The sequence below is a fragment of the Centruroides vittatus genome, unplaced genomic scaffold, assembly GCF_030686945.1.
Source record: "Centruroides vittatus isolate TY-2023 unplaced genomic scaffold, ASM3068694v2 contig_452, whole genome shotgun sequence".
In the NCBI taxonomy this organism is placed as follows: domain Eukaryota; kingdom Metazoa; phylum Arthropoda; class Arachnida; order Scorpiones; family Buthidae; genus Centruroides; species Centruroides vittatus.
In genome coordinates, this window is record NW_027122248.1 from 396,228 (window position 1) to 416,818 (window position 20,591).

The 20,591-nt window shown below is 33.4% G+C and overlaps 2 protein-coding genes and 2 long non-coding RNA genes across 4 annotated transcripts in view; all 4 read right to left on the reverse strand.

Annotated features, from left to right (window-relative positions):
• LOC136977233 (glutamate receptor ionotropic, kainate 2-like) overlaps positions 1–20,591 on the reverse strand; it is a 142,749-nt gene that overhangs the window by 24,510 nt on the left and 97,648 nt on the right. The window lies entirely within an intron of this gene.
• LOC136977230 (uncharacterized) overlaps positions 1–20,591 on the reverse strand; it is a 38,430-nt gene that overhangs the window by 16,175 nt on the left and 1,664 nt on the right. Inside the window, exons 2-5 of the mRNA XM_067272701.1 lie at positions 18,662–18,811; positions 18,316–18,594; positions 14,605–14,732; positions 14,250–14,381 (exon numbers count right to left, since the gene is read on the reverse strand). Coding sequence (XP_067128802.1) covers positions 14,250–14,381; positions 14,605–14,732; positions 18,316–18,594; positions 18,662–18,811 — 689 coding nt within the window. The remainder of the gene's footprint in view (positions 1–14,249; positions 14,382–14,604; positions 14,733–18,315; positions 18,595–18,661; positions 18,812–20,591) is intronic.
• On the reverse strand, positions 11,418–12,029 carry LOC136977178 (uncharacterized). The gene is made up of 3 exons (XR_010881047.1): positions 11,936–12,029; positions 11,594–11,723; positions 11,418–11,522 (listed from the first exon to the last, which is right to left on the reverse strand). It is a non-coding gene; the product is annotated as an uncharacterized lncRNA (long non-coding RNA).
• LOC136977179 (uncharacterized) lies at positions 13,433–14,083 on the reverse strand. The gene is made up of 3 exons (XR_010881048.1): positions 13,967–14,083; positions 13,615–13,893; positions 13,433–13,540 (listed from the first exon to the last, which is right to left on the reverse strand). It is a non-coding gene; the product is annotated as an uncharacterized lncRNA (long non-coding RNA).

Here is a 20,591-nt window from a genome sequence, read left to right on the forward strand (position 1 = left end):
AAAAATACTCTGAGGGTCAATCTTGCTACGATTCAAATGCTTTTCTTTGATATGTATATATAATAGCCGGAAAAATAAGGTTAAGAATGTTTAGAAATACATTCAAGGGCGTCGCCAGAGGGGGGCAGCGGGGCAGTTGCCCCTCCCTAGACATGCGAAAAAACTTATTTAAATGCTAAGTCATTTATTGCCCGATTTATAATTCCCGCGCGAAAAACCCAAGAAGATTATGTTTTAATTAAAATAATCTTCTTAAGCTTTTTAAAATTTATGAATCGTTTTTATTTTAACTACATACAATTCATATCCTCTATCAATTTATATCATCTTGCCCCCCCGGCCCATTGGCTGGCGACGCCCTTGAATACAGTTAACTTATAGATACAGAATATTTTTACTTCCTTAGAAACCTTTAAATAAAGGATTGAAGAAAAAAATATCTTGTTGTTTATTTTCAAAATTAAAAAAACTAACTAGGGTCATTCTGATTCGCGTCACTTCATTCAATGGTTAAAACTCTTCTTTTCCTTTGCACACCTTTACACAACGAATTACAATGTTATAACTTGTTGCCTTTACACAACATGATTGCGCGCCCCTTGACTAAAAGAAAAATGGCGAACGTGTATTGAAATTTCTTAAAATACGGCGTCGCTACAGCCATTCTACGTAGTATATTTTAGTTCGTTGGGATATATCCTCCCTTCTATTACTTTTTCCTTTTTTTGACTCCATCTATCAATGTCTATATTTGGTAGAAAGTAAAATGACGTCTTTTTTCTCTTCTGTTTTAACTCGGAAACTTACTCCAGGCACAACTCCAGCTTAAAAGTTCCCGGGTATATTTCAATTGGACGAAACAGTATATTGTCAAAATCGGATCACTGATATTTTGTCGTAAATAGTAACGATGAGCTTCGTGAATTGCAGATACCATATGTCATAAGTTTAACGACGTGACGAGGATACGATGTTGTAACTAACAACATTTTTGTGAATCAGAGCTTTACACGTTGAATCAAAGTGGTTAACTCGAATGTGGTTTCGATGCAGTGTTTTCACAAACACTATATCAAAACCTCTTTAAATAGAGTAGCGAACGTTCATCTCTCGAATAAACTATTCAGAAACTTTCTTATATAGTGCGGAAACAACGTATGACTGTAAGTAAACATAGTGTCACTGGACGGCGGGCGGGTGGAAGCTTCCAGATAGCGTGTCTGACTTCTATCATTCGTACCTGCTTTTCCCCCAGAACACTTTTTCATTTTTTGTTTTATTTGATTTCCGATTTACTTCTCCTACTACCCGAAGTAATAAGTGAATAGATATTTTTTAAATTAATTTTAAGCTTCGCTGAAAAATTTTAAAAACAACAGTTGTGAAAAATGGTTTCTTTGCGATAAAAAAATTTTAAAAACAGCTAGATTCGAGGCACGAAATAACGCAATTTAATAAAAAGTCTTCTCACTAAAACTTACGAGTGAAGGGATCAACCATTAGACGCAGATTTCTCACTCAAACGCAGCAAAGAACCCGACAAATACGTATATAGAGTCGTATCCAATATTATTCGGTAAACCAGAACATATGGCAATTTTAAAAAAGGCTGTAAAGGGCCTTTTGTTGCTAGGCCTTTAGGACTTACGTAAACAGATGTTTTAATTTTTTCTATTTTAATGCTCGCAAGATGTTAGAAACGTTGATTGTTAGAAAAAAATCATCGAGGGCGCCAGTTTTTCACCCCTGCATTAAAGAGAAAGCATTTCTCAGTAGGTTATTTAACCGTGTGCTTACTGTAAGCGTTTGCGAGTTTCTGGACAACATCCAAAGATTTACATTGACACGACGATTCTACGTAATACGAGCCACAGAAATATATTATAAACAGTTTATTATGGGTCATCTAGCAGAAAATCTCGATTTTTAGCCGACCCTGGGTAATTCGAAACTTTAACTCCGAGTCCGATTTTTTTTTCCTAAACAAATTCGAGTTAACCCGGTTCCACTGTGAAATTCATTTCTCATAACCTTTATATCTAAAGTTATTGATTGGTTCTGTAGTGAGAACAATCATCAGAATGACTGAAAAGGAAGACTTTAAGAGATAGACTTTTATCATTTTCCTTTATAATAATGTATTCGCTCGATTAAAAAAATGTTCCTTTTATAATTATTAGAGTTGCCGATTTTCGGGGATCGATTTCTCTGTCCTCCAAACACCTGAAGTAATTCCGAATATCATTCAAAGAAAAATTGTGTTTTGGGGGGCAGTGTGCAAAGTTTCAAGATTTTCTAGAGTCGATGCCGAAATATAAGCAATTGAAAAGTGCAAAAATCGCCAAAAAGCTGTATTTTCTTCTTTTTCTTCATCCGGCATTGTAGACGCTCGTAGAGACAAACGTCTTCGGTCTAAAAAGATCAAATTTTAAACTTAAGTCTTTCTCGTTATCAGTGAGGCGCTGGCGAAACTTTCGGGTGGATGGGTCAAAGTTCACGGGGGTTTTTCATAGAGCTGATTCAATTTTACGGCTATAATTTTATGCTTATAAATATAAAATTGCTTGTAAAGAAATGAATTTTATTCAAAATGTTACTCAGAATTACAAAAGCTCAAATTTCTGAAAATTAAAACTTATAACGATTTTTCTAAACGGCATATCGTACGAACGAGTTTGTTATATATATATATAACACATACACACACACACACACACACACACACACACACACACACACACACACATATACATACACAGTCGATTCCGTTTAATTGGGACACATTGGGACTAATCCATTTTGGCTCAATTAAACGGCTGCTCCAATTAAAGGAATTAATAATAAATTCTATAATAAAATATGTAATATTAATACGTAGGTAAATGTCGAAAAGTAGATGTGTTTGTACCTAAATTTAGGTAATAAATTCGTTTTGTGATTTACATTTGTCTTTGTTTTATGGTCCGTCAGAAGTTGAAAAAACCACCTACGTATAACCAAATCATAAAGACTGACAACAAATACTTTATCCACACTTTCCGAAATATTATGTTTATGTTTCAGTTGATTTGATTAGTATATTATCCGCTGGCGCATTGAAATGTAATTTAAAAACTCATCACGTCATCAATGAATCGTACGGTGACATGAGGCGATCTCGACGCCATTAACTTCTGAATCGGTAGTCCTGTCGTTGATTGGTCGAGCAGTCGAAGTTGATCATCGGTGTTCAGAAAGTTCGAAAACCGAGGCAAAAATAAGTTTAAAATTTTGTTCGTAAACCGAATTGTTCGAAAACCAGAAGTTTGACTGTACTTTTAAAAGAAATAAAGTTTTTACATTTGAATTCATTTTTTTTTACTTTATTGAAAAGGCGAGCATTCTTAAATCATTTGATCTTGGTTCAAATTTATTTTATAACTTTATAAAATTTTAAATTTATAATATAATTTCTTTTTTATAAATAAAAACATGCTACAAAATTTTTAAAAAAGTTTTGATATTAGAAAAGAATTTTTTTACAAAACTATTTAAACTCTATATAGTCTCTTTTATATACAGTCGATTCCGTTTAATTGGGCCACCGGTTAATCGGGGCAGCCGCTTTATTGGGCCAAATCTGAGAGAACGGAAACCAAACTAAAAATTATACATAATTTAATCGCTTAATCGAGACAGTAGCAGAAGAGGAATTTAGCAATTTTTGATATAATTTTAGTAATCTACCGAAAAAAATGTAGGCACTACGTACACTAATGTAGTGTAGGCCTAACGGTTGGCAGAGACAAAGCGAGTTTGTCTTTTGCTCGGGCAGTTCGGTTTTTCTTTTTAACAAATATACATTTAATAAGTTTCGGTTTTATTAAATTTTATATATTTGTTACGGCTAACGGGAATCTTAGCCAAGTACAAGTTCAGGGTTGTCGATACTCGAGAGTCCGTACCCCAAGGTTCGAATCTATTCTGGGGTATATGTTCGTTCTTGCTCTGCACTCACCAACGTCCTCACAACCAGGGACCAAGTCACCAACTGTCTGAACCCTCCCGGTCCCCCTCGTAACGCGCAGGATTACTATCACAACGACTTCCGTTGTCGCGCTAGGGGTCTTCTGCCTTAGGGGTGTTTAGTCATAATCCCACGAACAATAGCTTCACGCCACTGGCCACTCGAACAGGCACATGTACGAAGTGTCCGTTACAGTACTCTCCCCTTTAGGACGAGACGTCTCGGCTCGTAACAATTTCTCTTAAGGATATAACAGTTATGATTTCCGAGAACGAAGATAATATTTCTTCTTAGTTCCTGGGAGATCGTCGGTGCTGTAATCTGCATCTCGCGGGTCATCTGGTTCTGGTTCTTCGTCGGAGTCACTGCTGTCTAGTGTCAACGTTGATTCCTTGTCCTCTGTTTGATCTAGGGACTTCATGATGAACTTCGGTGTGTAGAACGGTTTTAGGCGCTCTACATGGACCACATCATGCCAAGGGCTACTACGAGGTTTAGAATCAATAGCCTCTATTTCATAGTTGTTATCGTTCAGCTTGCTTACAATTCTGAAGGGACCTCTATATTTTATAGGTTTGCCCTTCTGTAATTGTTTGGGGATAGCCAGTAATACTAGCTGTCCTTTAAAGTATTCACGAAATTGTCGGCGTTCATTGTATTTGTTCATACAAAGGTCTTTTGCGTTAGCAATATAACCTAACGCAATTTCCCGAGCGGCCTCTGCTCGCCTAACCCAGACAGGAATATTTGTATCGGCCAATTCGTTGTTATCGACAAAATTGATTCTATTTAAATGTAGATCCGTGGGTAATAGAGGGTCTCTACCATATACCAAATAAAACGGAGTGAAGCCTCTAGGCTCACTATAAGTGGTATTATATGCGAAGGCTGCGTAATTTAACAATTCTGACCAATTCTTACGGTTTGCCTTATAAAAGTGATTTAAAATATTTTTAATCGTTCTTATCGTTCTTTCTGCAAGACCGTTTCCTTGAGGGTGATAAGCAGAAGTATGCTTCGAGCCTATGCACCTAATTTTCAAAAATGTTTGTGTTGCTTTCGAAATAAATTGCGAGCCTCGATCAGTTCTTACTTCTCTGGGACAGCCGTGCCTTAAAATGATGAAGTTTTCTATAAAGTCAATTACATCCTCGGAGCATTCGGTCCGGAGCGCACCTACTTCCACATAACCTGTAAAATCACAGACTGCAACTATTGCATGAGTACGTCCTAACTTATCTTTAGGCCATGGACCAGCTAGATCTAGGGAAACTCTTTCGAAAGGCGCATTGACTGGTACTGGCATCAGCATACCTGCTTTAGGACCATTAGGACCTAGTCTTAATTGACAGGATGGACATGCTCTTACGTAATCACGAATCATACAAAACATTTTTGGCCAAAAGTATCTTGAATGTATTTTTTCGTACGTTTTCTTCACTGCAAAGTGTCCACCAAATTTGCTAGAGTGAGCAGCTTGAAGAACTTCTAACTGCAGACTTTTAGGTAAAACCAGCACTTGTTTTATACCAGTTGGAAGATAAAGATGTTTATAAAGAATACCTTCATGTAGGAAGTAACGCTTAATAGTATGAACACGTTTCGAATTGTTAGCGCTGTTACTACTTCCTGTGATAATACTTTTTATTTCCTGGCAAAATGCATCTTCTGTTTGTGCTTTTAACATGTCTACGTTCTCAACAGAAGTAGTGAATAGGGAAAAGTCGTCCTCTTTGCTTTCTAGGTCTATGTTATTTTCATTTGGAATTCGGCTGAGACAATCAGGACATTTATGAGATGCACCTTGTTTGTACACTACATCAAAGTCGTAACACTGAAGGCTCAGCGACCATCTACACAGACGACTATTCGCGTCTTTTAAGCGCATTAGCCAACATAAACTGTGGTGATCAGTTACAACTATAAACTTTTTGCCATAGATGTACGGACGTAGTTTCTCGATAGCCCATTTAATGGCTAAACATTCCTTCTGTGTTGTCGGATAATTACACTCACTTTTATTAAGCGTTCGGCTGATGTAGCATACGGGATGCTCTCTTCCGTCATCATCCTTTTGAAACAGAGTAGCTCCTAATCCTATATCGCATGCATCTGTGTGTATATAACACATTCTTTCTGGGTCAAAATGACTTAAAACTGGTGAGTTACATAGACTTTCCTTTAATCGTACAAAACTTTCTTGTTCGATATCTCTCCAAATGAACTTTTGATTGATTCTAAGTAAACGGAATAATGGTGTGGCGATAGTCGAGAAATCCTTTATAAATCTTCTAAAATATCCACACATTCCTAAGAAGGATCGAAGTTCTTTCACCGTAGTAGGTACTTTCATTTCAGTAATTGCCTTTATTTTCTCTGGGTCGGTTTTACAACCTACATCTTCAACGATGTATCCAAGAAACTTAATATGATTAGCGGCAAATATGCATTTTTCAGGTTTAGCTTTCAATTGAGCATTTCTAAATCTTTCGAACAATTCCTTTAGTAACTTCAAATGTGCTGGGAGGTCTTTGGAAAATGCTATAGTATCGTCGATATATGTAAGTGCTTCCTTCCACTTTAGATCGCCTAAAACTTGGTCAACTATCCTCTGACATGTTGCTGGGGCACCTTTTAAACCGAATGGCATCTTCAAAAACTCATATATGCCATCTGGGATTATAAATGCGGACTTACATATATCATTTTCAGCCATGGGTATCTGCCAAAATCCAGAGGCTAAATCTATTACCGAATAGAGTTTGTTTCCTCCCAAGATTTCTAAGGCATCATCTATACGAGGTAGAGGATAAGTATCGGAGACGGTGAGGCTATTCAGACGACGATAATCCACACATAATCGATGTTTCCCATCTTTCTTTGGCACTAGCACTATAGGTGAGGCCCAGGGACTCTTTGACGGCCTAATTATACCAGCTTGAAGCATTTGCTCTACTAAATCTCTGACAATTTCTCGTTGACATGGAGACATTCTATAAGCGTTTTGCTTAATTGGCTTAACATCCGGCTTCGTTACTATTTCATGAGATCCTAGGGTGCATACTCCAAGATCGAAACTGCTTTTGGCAAATACGTCTAGGTTCTCTCTCAATACATCTTCTATTTGTTTTACAGAATCTTCAGATAAATCATTCCCGATATTAAAAGTAAATGACTCTATGTTTAGTCTTCGATAAGAATGAACAAATAAGCTAACATTTCTTTCCTTCGAATGGTTAGCGTTTGGCTTTATAGTATTTGAATCTGTTGCATTACTGTCTGATCGTGATGATAAAGACAAATTTACAAAGGCATATTCTTCACATGGTTTCCCTTTGGCAACAGTAGATTCCGCTGGGAGTAAAACAGGAGTTGGAGTGCTATTTAATACTAGAATTATACATTCATTATTTCTCACCTCACAAATACCTGACAAAACATTGATACCATTCTCGCCCATTTCGTGCTTTATTTCTACTGTACCCTGCTTAATTGGACAGCGGACTTTTAAGGTACGCATAGTAAAAGCATTTACAAGTGTTTCTTCGGTGGTACGGAATTTTGCGTTGGTGTGATGTAAGAGGGGCGTTTGAATTTGACTAATACAATTCTCTCCCATTGGCACTATAAATAAGTTGTCTTTGAAGCTGATGGTTGCTTTCATTTGTTCACAAAAATCACTACCTAGTAATAAATCATGTGGGAAATTTTCCAATACTACAAACACAAATTCAATACTGTTTCCCATTATTTGTAGTCTACACATACAAGTACCTTCACACTCTATCTTTCTATTATCTGCTACGATGAGTTTAATAGGTTCAGGACATATTTTTAGTCTTAATTCTATACATAGTTTTCGGCTTATCAATGATTTCTCTGAGGCCGTATCAATGATGGCACTAAACGGAGAGCCTTCGATTTCCAAATAAATAGTGCGTAATTTTGATTTCGAAATTGCGAGACACTCTAAAAGGTAAGGAGGGATTCTAGCAGCTTGGAAACAGGGCTCTCCCTCAGGAGCCCGACCGATTAGTTTTTTTGTTCCTCGTTTTGATTTTCGAGTTTATCCATGAGTTGGCGCATTTTTTCGAACGCATAAAATTTTGGATATTTACATATTTTCTTATAATGACCCCTATTCCAACAGTTGTGACAAATAATATCGTTAGAACTTTCTTCTGGGACTGTCTGATTTCGAGAAATAGCCTGTTCTGATTGTATGCCATTGTTTCTATTGTTAGTTCTCCTAAAGGTTTTAGAACGCTTATTGTATACGGATTTTCTTTCACGGTCCATTAATTCACGATTTTGACGACTCGATTGTTCTTTGTAAAAATAGCTGTAAGGCTTAGGTGACCTTGAAATCCCATTAGGTCTATTTGAACATTCGCCTACACTGAAACTTTTGTAGTATTTTTCACGCTCTCTCTTTGTTATCGAGTCTAATTCCATAATGGCATTAGTATAATCATCTAAGGTATGGAATGTTTTATTTGCAATAGACATTCTTTCTTCCTTTTGCAGACCATTGTTTAATAATTCGATTTTTTCTATTTCTGAATATTCATGATTTAAAGAATTAATTAATTCTAATTTATCTAAAACATAAGAAAAGGCTGATTCTAATTTCCCTTGAACTCTATCATACATTTTAATTGTCTTCTTTACAGTGGAATCTGTTTCATACCATTTCTTTATTTGTGCCTTCAACCTAGTCCAAGTCAATTCATAACCTTTTGCCTCTTCTAGCCTAATTCTTTTTACCAAATCTATATCTGATTGCAGCTTTAGTGTGGAAATGAATGTTGTATCGTCTAATTCGAAACATTCTTTTATTCCTTGCAGCTTTTCCAGCCAAATATTTATATTTTGTGGATCAAAGGCGGGCCAAGATATTAACTTTTGTGGAATGGTAGGACCTTTCGGAAGTGTAGGACTGATCGAAGGATTTGAGTCAGCACATTTTGCATTTACAAACGTATTCTCAAGTTTATTAAATCTAGTTTCGTATTCCTCTCTAATTTGGTTTATTAAGTTAATCATCATGTTAATAGGTGAAACAGACGAAACGTCCGACTTCCCATCATCCTCTAGAACAGTAGGGGAAGGTTCTCGTTCCATTCCCGAGTTTTCGATGTTCCTGGATCTGTTTTTTTCTTTTTTCTCAATATTTTTAATTTTCTCTTGTAATTCACGAATAACTGATTTTAGCTGCATAATTTCGTTATCTTTAGAAATAATTCTATCCTCTAACATAGCAATTTTGTCTTTCATGGCCAACTTTTTCGGCATTTTGGTTAGGTACAATAATTCCTGTCACGATTTAATATTAGGTTACCCAAAAATGTAACTTATTTTATGATTATATATAATAATCCCTGGTCGCAAAACCCAGTTATTGCCAGACCTTATGTATGAGACAAAGGAACAATGAACTTACCGTTTCCTCTTTCTCTTAAGTTGAATCTTGCTATCGTTTCTTTTTGGTTTTCTTTCTTTTTCTTCAGATGTGATGAACCTCTGTTCCTCACTGGTGGCTCCAATTTGTTACGGCTAACGGGAATCTTAGCCAAGTACAAGTTCAGGGTTGTCGATACTCGAGAGTCCGTACCCCAAGGTTCGAATCTATTCTGGGGTATATGTTCGTTCTTGCTCTGCACTCACCAACGTCCTCACAACCAGGGACCAAGTCACAAACTGTCTGACCCTAGGATTACTATCGCAACGACTTCCGTTGTCGCGCTAGGGGTCTTCTGCCTTAGGGGTGTTTAGTCATAATCCCACGAACAATAGCTTCACGCCACTAGCCACTCGAACAGGCACATGTACGAAGTGTCCGTTACATATATCTTTGTATAGTATGTATTTAATGTTAATTCTAGACAATATTTAAACACAATTTTGTTTGTTACAATACTTTTTATTGTGTAAATCTATTATACTCAGAACAGTAAAACTGGGTTGGCATGGGGGCAAATGCCAAAACGTTATTGCTGAAACTTTACATAAATGTTTGCAAGATGTGAGCGCCCCTCACGCCTGTCAAACATTTATGAGCCGTGCACTGTTTTTCTAGCTTGTTCTTGTTACTTAATGTAGTAGTTCTCTCCTAAGGAAATTACAGTCTAATTCCGTAATTCTTTAAATAAATAATCAAATAATTAATTTCTTATTTATAAGATATATTTTTCCTTTCTTACTATGTTTTAGCTACAAAGTCCTTACTTTTGCGAAAGATATATCCATTATAATCGAAGAAAATATAAATACATAAAATGTGTGCACGTTACGAGTTTAATTGAAATGGACGTATAAATATCAGATTACTCGTCAAGTTTAAATTTATTGATAAATGTAAATAAATACAGTTAATATATTTAAAACAGGTAGGAGCGTAGCAACTTATCTGTTGCGTTTATACAGGAAAAAACAACAAAGTATACAAAAAGATATTACAAATTTTTTAATGAAAGGGCCAAGGACAATAAATATGTATAAAAAATATTCATAATTTAGAAGAAACAATAAGTTTTCACTTCCTGTTTTCTTTTTACAACCTCAGAAAGAAACGGTCTACTCCGTCCATAAAGACTATTCTAATAAATTGGATATCCAATTGCACATTATATTTATATGCGCACTTTGAAATATATATTTGTTTTTTTTTCTAAATTATAAACTTTTGTACAAGCGTACATACAAGATGGGTTTTCTAAAAAATTGTAAAAACAAACAAGTAAAATCGCCTTTAAGTCTGGCCCTATTCGAGGTACACGAGCTCCCTTTATCTCCCCAGCCTTCGACTTTAACCACCAAAATTTAAGAGCATCAATCCCCATAATACATAAACCTCCCTGCAAAAATTTTGGAAAATTTCGATAAAAAGCACACAAGTTATTCAGCTTCAAAGAGTGTGAACAAAATTAGTCGATTTTGTTCACCCTCTTTGAAGCTACACTAACATCCATACATACAGACTAATCCCACGAATTTTTATTTGCATTTCACCATGTTTCAAGCTCCCTTCAGACGAAAAATGTAAAAATCTTGAGTATTTTTGACCGATGGCCACACTTTTCCTCTATTATATATAACAAGGCCGGGCTAACAAGCAAAATATACTTATTTAGAAAAACTACAATTTTTAAATATTCACTTCTGAATTTATTGAGAAAACATATTTATATTATTATTATTATTAATATTGATATTTCCGAGAAGTAGTGAAGAAAACTCATCCAGAACGGTCTTCTTACGATATAAAACTACGATCTGGCTATTAAAAAACAATTTTTTGTTGCATATAATAAGTTTATAGATATTTCTAGATAAAACTTTTACGTAATATTTACATTTGGTAAAACAACCACAGCCTTCCTGCTCTTCATCTTTTCCCGTATCCACAGGACAGCTACGAATAAGAGTGCCGCAATTAGTCCTCCCACGTAACACAGAAAAACTCCAGCTAAATTTTTCATATCCATTTGACGTTCTTCGCTTCCTATTCTATTGTCTGAAATTTAATTACATTAAATTTTTGTGAACAAGCGCATCGTTTTAAAATAATTACACACTGTATATTACCGGGACAATTATTCGTAAACCATCGTTTATTCAAAAAATCCATATAACCTTCTTCTCTTAGCTTTAAGAAAGATGAGGTAAATTGTTTCTCAAACGGAGAATCTTTAGGCAAACCGAGACCGTAATTTTGCTATTAAAATAAAAAGATTATAAGCAGATGGTACAGTACATATTCGTATAAATAATTGATATAAGTATTAAAATTATTTTAAGAGACATTCGTTCTTATCAATACTATAATTTATTGTTTTGATAATAGTAACAATAACAAGAATAAAAGGATCGCATTAACGTCGTCTTGTGATAAATTGTTGAATATTATTAATGTTATAAATAACTTACTAATCCGAAAAGTCTTCCAACTCGTTCAACATTGCATGGCTTCTGCATAGCAATGTAATCCAGAATTGGGGAATCAAATATGAAAGCAAATCGATCTTTGTGACCTGAAATATTCAACACGCATCGATTATTTTCTTAGAATAATAAAAGGTATGTTATTATTTAAGTTGATGTCATTAGTTAAGTCATGCATCATTTCTTAATTAATATGCATTACCTTCTGGCAAATAATACGATGCTCTAACTTTCTCTATGCCCACGAAACTATCGTTTATTAATGTATTATGCTTTTTCATCATTTTGTAAGCTATTTTGTGGATTTTGTAACGACTGTGGGCGAAGAAGTTTTCAACATAAGAATCTTTCATAGTTCCAAATGGAATTGTATTGAATTTCACTAAATCTTCCAAAGAATTAATTTCTAAAAATACAGTATTTATTAAAATGACGTTTTAAACTATTTAATTAAGTAGTTTTAATACCTTGTTTCATATTCTGAACTGTCATAAATGCTGCTAATTTTGCTGTATACGCAGCAATAAGAATTACCGTAGTTAGCCACCAAGTCACCATGACAATTCTTGCCGGAATATTGTTTTTTTCTTCCAATTCTGTTCCCTAAATATATATATTCAATCAATTAACTTTTTTATTATACAAATATAGTGGTTGGAAACAAATAATAGGTCATCTACCGGAGCTACAAACGACGAGAAACTCCACCAGAGTGCTTGTGGGAAAGTGATCCAAGAAGAATCTCTAACGCTCTGACTTGTTTTCCTTCTCTCTATTCTACTATTGTTAAAATTAGTCGGTGTTAAGTTCACACATATTGCGAGCACTAGAGAAGTAAAAATCACCGCTAGGACAATGGTAAGCCAAACTGTTGTTTCGAAAGGTGATAGAAATGCAAAATAATTTTCGGTAGTTTTGGCATTATATTTTGGCATTAATATAGCCAAACCTGAATCGTAGTAAGGAGCTGTAAAGGAGATAACTTGTTGCCTTTTCCAAGATATCGTCAAAGGAGTCAGTGCCAAATCTATTTTCTAAATATACGAAATATTTTGTAAATCTTTATAGAAAATTAAAGTATAGCATAGAAGTATTCAATAATACAAAATAATTTTCTCTCTATACCTTATCTATTAATTGTCTAATTAGTCCATTCCACTCTTTTGTTTCGGGGTTTTCATATCCATATTGCTGAATTTCGTATAATTTAAATCTGAAGTTATGCATCTCTTGTAGTTTTAAAAGAAGGTCGATAAGAAATCCTTCGTATTTAGAAGTTATAGGCTGGCCTTCTTTATAATAAGAGTTTTTCATTATAAAGGGCTCATCCTAGATAAATGTATGTAAATTAACTAAGAGTTAAATATTATCTGCTAATTACTATATGTATCTATTATAAAATAAGATAATAAATGAAGATGATGATAATAATAATAATAATCCATTGTCTTTTACTATAATTATTCCAATATTAAGAGTTCTTCCGTAGAGACTGTTATGAGAGTTAGCAGGAGGAATTGTAGTTTGGCCAGGAAATATGATTTTTGAATTAATTGTCAAGTTTTTCTCGTTTTCTAACCATTTTCCTACCTAAATATTCGTGTGAAAATATTAATTACACGTTAACACTATCGAAAGAATCTTGAAAATTATAAATTGCATACTTTAACGAAACCTCTCATTTGAAGATTTTCGATGTCAAAATTGGTGAGATGATGGTAACCAAATTTGGTGAACTTTATTGGCCCTAAACTTCCATTAACGTTGTTTAAATTAAGAATACTTTCCAACAAATTTCTACCCGATTTCCACTGATTGACAGAATCTGCGCAACTTCCTTTTTGGAAAGTAGGAAGTTCGAAAGATACTCTCTCTTCGTAAAGAATTTTGTGAAGTCCGTTGGCAATTGCTAACACTGCGTCATACACACGAGTGAAAGCTTGCTGCGAAATGATTTTCATTAATTCATAAATATGAAAGTTTAAATAATTAAAATAATTTCAATGGTTAATCTACCTCATTCTCTAATTGATTTCCTAAATTTTTCTTTTTTAATTGATTTATTAATTTAAAATATAAAATAGTGTCAGGGACCACAAATGCCGTTCCTATTAAACCGACTAAAGAAGATGGTACATATCCGTCACTGTTTAATAAGTATTCAAAATCCTGCCAACAAAGATCAATTGTTAATTAGGAGAGCTATTTTATTAAAGTTTAAAATAATAATATAAAATAATAAGTTAATTGAAGTACATTTGTGATTCTATTTATAAAACTAAAAAAGATTTAGCCTTACGTATGATGTAATGCTATCCATAACCAGCCAGGTCCATCCAGAACGAAACATGTTCATGCGATCAGCTTGGTTTATAACAGTTTTACTTATCGTTTTTGAACAATAAAGAATTATTATTCTCACGTCCTTTTCCTTAAGACAATAAAAGTTTTATAAAAAGTCACTTGTGATTAATTTTAATAAAAACTTTAATTTATACTCCTATTTACAAATGAATATAATTAATCAATTATATTGCCATTATAGTAATATGTTACTCGGTTAATCTATCACACCTATATTTCTATAATCACAAAGAAGTGTACGTCAGCTATTGAAGCTCTAACATTTATAAATACACTGAATTAATTCTTACCTTTATGACGTTCAACTGTGTTGTTATATTGAGAGATTTTGCGTCGGACACAGGAAATCTCTGTATAGAAATTAGTGTAATTTCGTATTTCATAGCTAATCTTTGAAGTTCCATTGTCGCATGAATAGCTGAATAAATAAATTTAATCAATCAATTTATAAGTTTCAAAAATTATAAGACATATTAAATTATGCAGGCCTTATAATTTGTTACGCGTACTCGTCTAAGTTCAAACAATTCACATTTCGTTACCAATAAATAAAATTTTATATTGTATTTAAAAATAAAGGAAAACTTTTATGAAATCAAAACTTTATACCGTAGAATCCGATTATCCGAGGCTCATTAAGTAAGGTTTCGCATTACCCGAAACAAATATACAAGCGAGTATACTGCATTTCATATACTGCAATTCATAAAATTAAGTTTAAAATGGTAATATGCATAACAAAATGATGATCTGTTACGTTCTTTTTTTATTTAACTTCAATTCGAGACAAGCTATATATTCAAGTTATAATGTAATACATATTTTTATTCTTATTGCGCAGTACGTGATAGATGTATTATAAATAATGTACGGCCAATACATGACGTGTATATTCTTTTATCTACGATTACCGATATTCGTAATTGAATGTATACAGCACAGTAAGCATGAAATGGAAATCAGTTGCTGTAGGTGAGAAAACACCCTCGACGTACTTTTATTTTATAAAATAATCTTTAAATATAAAATTCCATTATAGTCTATTATGGGCTGTAATTTTCAAATTGCAAATGTATACATTCCTCCTGTTGTCCGTCTGATATCTGTCCGTTGTTAGTCTCTAGAAAGAAATTAGTTAGATAAAACTCATAAGGGGAAATGGAAAGCTTGGGGACTGTAGACGAGGATTACATATGAAATCTCGGTGCGAACCAAAAGTAACGTGATATTTTAAGATTAAAATAAATTAAAAATTGCAGCCCGGCATAGTGAGATTGTCACAATAAGTAATTGTTCACAAATAAATAGACTCTACTACAAATTTTCCTGCAGGAATATAGACAATTTAATTATAAATGAACATTTATAAAATCTAGTGGATTACATTAATATAAAGAAAAATGATGGCCATCCCTTAAAGCGGACTTTGCAGTGAAGCCAACGATTACTTTCACTACAGACAGAATGAATAATTTAAAAACTTCACTCTGGTTATCTATAAACCTCTTTAGATATAAAGTTTATTAGGGATGGATTTTATTCTGAGATTAAATAACTCTAATATTCCGTAAGAAATTTAAGTAACAAAAAAGTTAAACTACAAAAGATCTACAGTAGAATAAAGTGAATACATATAATTGGTAGTTGTTATTGCCTCGTTGTCCTTATTTCAATTAATATTATATTTGTCAACGTGGACTTAAATTATTAGTAGGTCTGTTAAACTGGTGTAAGCAATAACGCAGGAAGTTGGGTATTAGTTCTCACGGAAAAACAGTCTTTCTTTATTCAGCCTGCTGTACACATACTTTGGTTTACAACTGTGTGTTTCGGGCTATTACCCCTTTCATCAGCAGGGTTTCAATGGCTGTTACATATAACTACAAATAATGAAAGAATAGACCAACAGTGAATATTTAAAAAACATAAATACAAAAATTAATTAATACGACATAAAAGGCTTACAATATGCGAGAATCTAACTGTTGACAATGATGGATGTTTTTGGTGGTTTTTTAAACTTACACATTATCCTTTTCAATGTTCAGCACGGTCCTACAATATGTTCGCGTGTTGAGTGTACTATCGGTTTACTTAGGCGTTGTCAAGAATGGCTGTCCATGATTGGTCAATCATTCTGCCTAAGTTGTTGTTTATTCTATTTTTCTCCCTTACAATGTTTATATGCTCGTACAATTGTCACTTATAATAATTTTGTTCTTTTTTTCTTTATTTTAATAGCATTTAACCTTATTTCGCAACCATTTTTATTAGCATGTTCGGCTACGGCAGAATTTTTGTAATTTATTCTTATTGCTCGTGTATGCACTTTTATTCGTGTCCCCAGTTTGCGTTTGGTTTCTCTGATATGTTTTACTCGGGTTACAACTGCAATCAAAAGAGTAAACTACGTTTTTTTTCCTTTAGTAAATCATATACATATAACTGAAACATTTAACGTATAAGCGCACTGCTATAAACAATAGAAATGCAATTGTAATCAATATGCAGAATACAGTTCCTATAACAGGTTGACTTCTGTCCAATACGTGCTTTTAGATTTGCGAAGTATTGTTTATTGATCGGATTTTAGATTAAAATTTATATTTATGCAAAATTAATGTCACGCATTTCATAAATGCAGATTCTAAATTCATTCATTGTCCAGTCACGTAACTCACGTTTACACTATTCTTATTAGTATATTCCAATTCAAAATCTTCCCAGAAAGATGTTAGATCGGCCGGCACGACTCTATTCTTAACGGAAAAGTATGATGTAAAGGGGCGAGTCACTGCTAATTTGAGGTGGAGAGCGTAACTCCAGAAATTAGACTCTACTTTAGATATAAAATAATATCTCTTTTGTCTCTACACCCATCATTTTTATTTATGATAAATAAAATAAAGACAGATCTATCTAGGTTAAATATATATACATGTAGATCTATTGAATAGGTTGAAAACGTTAGTTTGTATAAAAATAATCTCAGCAAGTTAAGGTGCTTTTGAGCATTGTGTATTAATAAATATGTTGTTTTTGTTTGTTTGTAGTAAGCATCAGCAACAAATTTATAAATAATTTTTGATATTTTTGCGAAACTAGTTAACCAATACGTATTGTTCCTTTATCAGATGAATATTATAATATTGCAATTATTTGAATTGATCCGTATCTTGAATTCAATTGATTTGTATGATCGCAAGTGATTGTGAGCCTACTTCTTCGGAAGGATGACTGTATGATTAGACAGACTGCAAACAGGACACACAGTATTTTGAAGGGAAACTTGGTGTACGTGTACGTGGGGTCCACGTACCCCACTTTGTCGACCATTGCTCTAGACCCATCATTTAACGTATAATAAATATATCTTTACGGAGAGATACAGACTAAGAAAGAAAATTAACTACAAATTATTTTTCAAAAAATGTCATTAATTACAAAAATAAATTCTATACTTTTGTACATATTGTCTTGTTTTTACATTAGCAAAGAAAATTTTCAGGGACTAAAAATTTACCTTATTGTTTTAAATAAATTTTTTTATTATAGAAGTGAACATATTAAGTGTTCGTTAATGTTACCTATGGTTTCAAAATGGCGGCTCGTCTGTGATTCAAGGAAACAGAAGAAAGAAAATAGTAGGGATGCTTGTTCTAACTTAACCTAACCTATTCTAATAAATTACCATAACTATCACCAACCAAATTATTACAATAGGTTAGGTTAGGTTAGAACATGCGTTCCCACTGTTTTCTTTCTTTTTTTCCTTGAATCAGAGACGAGCCGCATTTTGGAACCATACATAACATTAAACTAGGTGTTACTTATTTATACAGTATAAACTATTCATTTTAATTTCAAAATTAAATATAAATACATAATTAATTAGATTTTATTATATATAGATCATAAATTAGTTAATTATTAATTTCGTGTAGAAAATAATCAATAAAGATTACGGCATTATTAAGCGCAAAACAACAATAAAAACTCGCCTGGTTCATTATCTTCTGTTAAAATGGCAAAAGCCTCCCATCCATAATATTTCAAAATATGTATTAAGGCGTGATTCTGAAAGGTATCCGGCGGTGACATTTTCAAAAGCGTAGACGACGATTGGTTCAAAATCGGTATTAAAGATAACATCGGGTCTGTGGCCAAGATACCAATCTGCGGTATTCCCAATTGGCCACACACAGTTTGGGCAATTTTTGAATCTAAAGACGTTAGAGGTCCAACTATCGATATCACTCGCCGATCCACTAAATTACACACTGAAAAATTATATCGGTATTTAATTTTATTAATAAAGTAATTTTAATATAACTAGTATAATTTTACCGGCTCTAATAACTTCGAATTGTGTAGAAGCATTTTCTGTAATCGGAATCAGTTTCGTATTGGGTAATAAATTCGAATCTGAATTTATATTGTTTATAGCTAAACGAAATGTTTCTTCTAATACAGGAAGAGAAGGCGGAAAAATAGCACCTGAAAGGTAAATAAATACATTATAAATGTTTACAGGATAAATCGAAATTAGTAGATTTCTATTATAACATTTTCTATTACATTGTCTAAGTCATTAATTACACTATTTTACTTATTCTTGCATAAACGAAGACCGTTGTAATTTATATTACAGCAACCAGGTGTTTGAAAACAATTTATTACACTTTGGTATTTATAATGAATCTATCATATAAAATTTACAGTTATTACAAAAAATATTACAAATTAACCAAAATGCATTTCGGAACATGGTTTTCCTCTTCAGTTAGTTTATTATTATTATACATAAAACCAATACATTTTGAAAAAATTACAGCAGAACGTACTAATATTCATTTTATCTTATTACGTTTTAAAACTACATTCCTTTTTTTATTTGTTCTTTTAGTAATCATACAATTAAGATTTGTTTATTGTTTTGTATTTTAAATTTATTGGTGAAAATCATAATGTCAAGTATCAAAAATGGACTAAACAAGCCTTCATTGTATGACTACTAAAAACAAGAATGCACTAGATGTTTTAAAACGGATTAATTTTATGTTATTATGCATTGCTGTAGCTTTTACAAAATTTATTGGTTTATGTATAATAATAATGCGAGAATCAGGGCTAGTGCAGGTTATTTGATGAAAAAGTACCCTATTTAATTTGATAAAGTTATTTCGCCAATCTATAACGGCAAAGATGTCATAGATATCGTTCAGGAACTTGAGAACTTTTTCCAACGGATTGTACTTCCTCCGCGAGTGATACAGCTTTCGAATGACTACTGAATGACAGAAATAAAATAACAAAATTGCGCAGGAGAGCAACCGACTTTTTCACCAAAAATGGGCATTGGAATGCAAGGGGAGGGCCCCAAATAGAAGGCTAAAGAACAGATATCCACACGCAGAGTTCTCCAGTCAGCCTCCTTCCCCGTGTATTCATTCTAGCTGTGCACCACCCTGATCCCTTTGACTTTCAACCATTCGCCTGACCTTAGCCGCCTTAAACAACCGAACATTTGTTTACGAAATGTATTCTCCAAAATTCCAGACCAACTCTAATCAGCGGAGGACACTCTTTTCCTTCCGAAAATGACCAAGCCGATTACAACGATCCAGGTATTTACTGACACGCCTAGAAATTTGTCTCTAGCCTACGCGATTATAAACTAGACTCTTCCATTTATGTTTCACTCTTGTAAAGTCGTTTCGTTAGATAAATTGTTGTTAATTATTGTTAAATGCGTAGTAGAGTGAGTTATTTCCGGATCTCTCTGTCCAACTTTCCCTCCTGCATCTGTCCATATTCATCCCAATACGTAGTCGCTCACGCGCGTTTCACAATCGAACGGCGAAGGTTCTGTTGTTCGCCAGAAAAACACAGGGGGTGTCAGAATAATTATGAAGAGACGTTTCTCAGATTTCACAATAATAAAATAACTGAAGGAGGTTTTTTTGGTTAATTTGTAATATTTTTGTAATAACTGTAAATTTTATATGGCGGAGTCTTTATAAATACCAAAATGTAATACATTGTTTTCGAATACTTGATTGCTGTGTGTGATCAACTCTAAAATATAAATTACAACGGTCTTCGTTTACGTAAGAATAAGTTAAATAATATTAATATAAGAGTAAGAAGCAGAGTTATCAATATTAACATTCATTGGATGTTTTGTTATTAAAACAACTAAAGTTAATACATTCGAGTATATCAAAAACATAAAAATAAACTTATCTTTCATGATCTTACCAATAGCAACTTCATT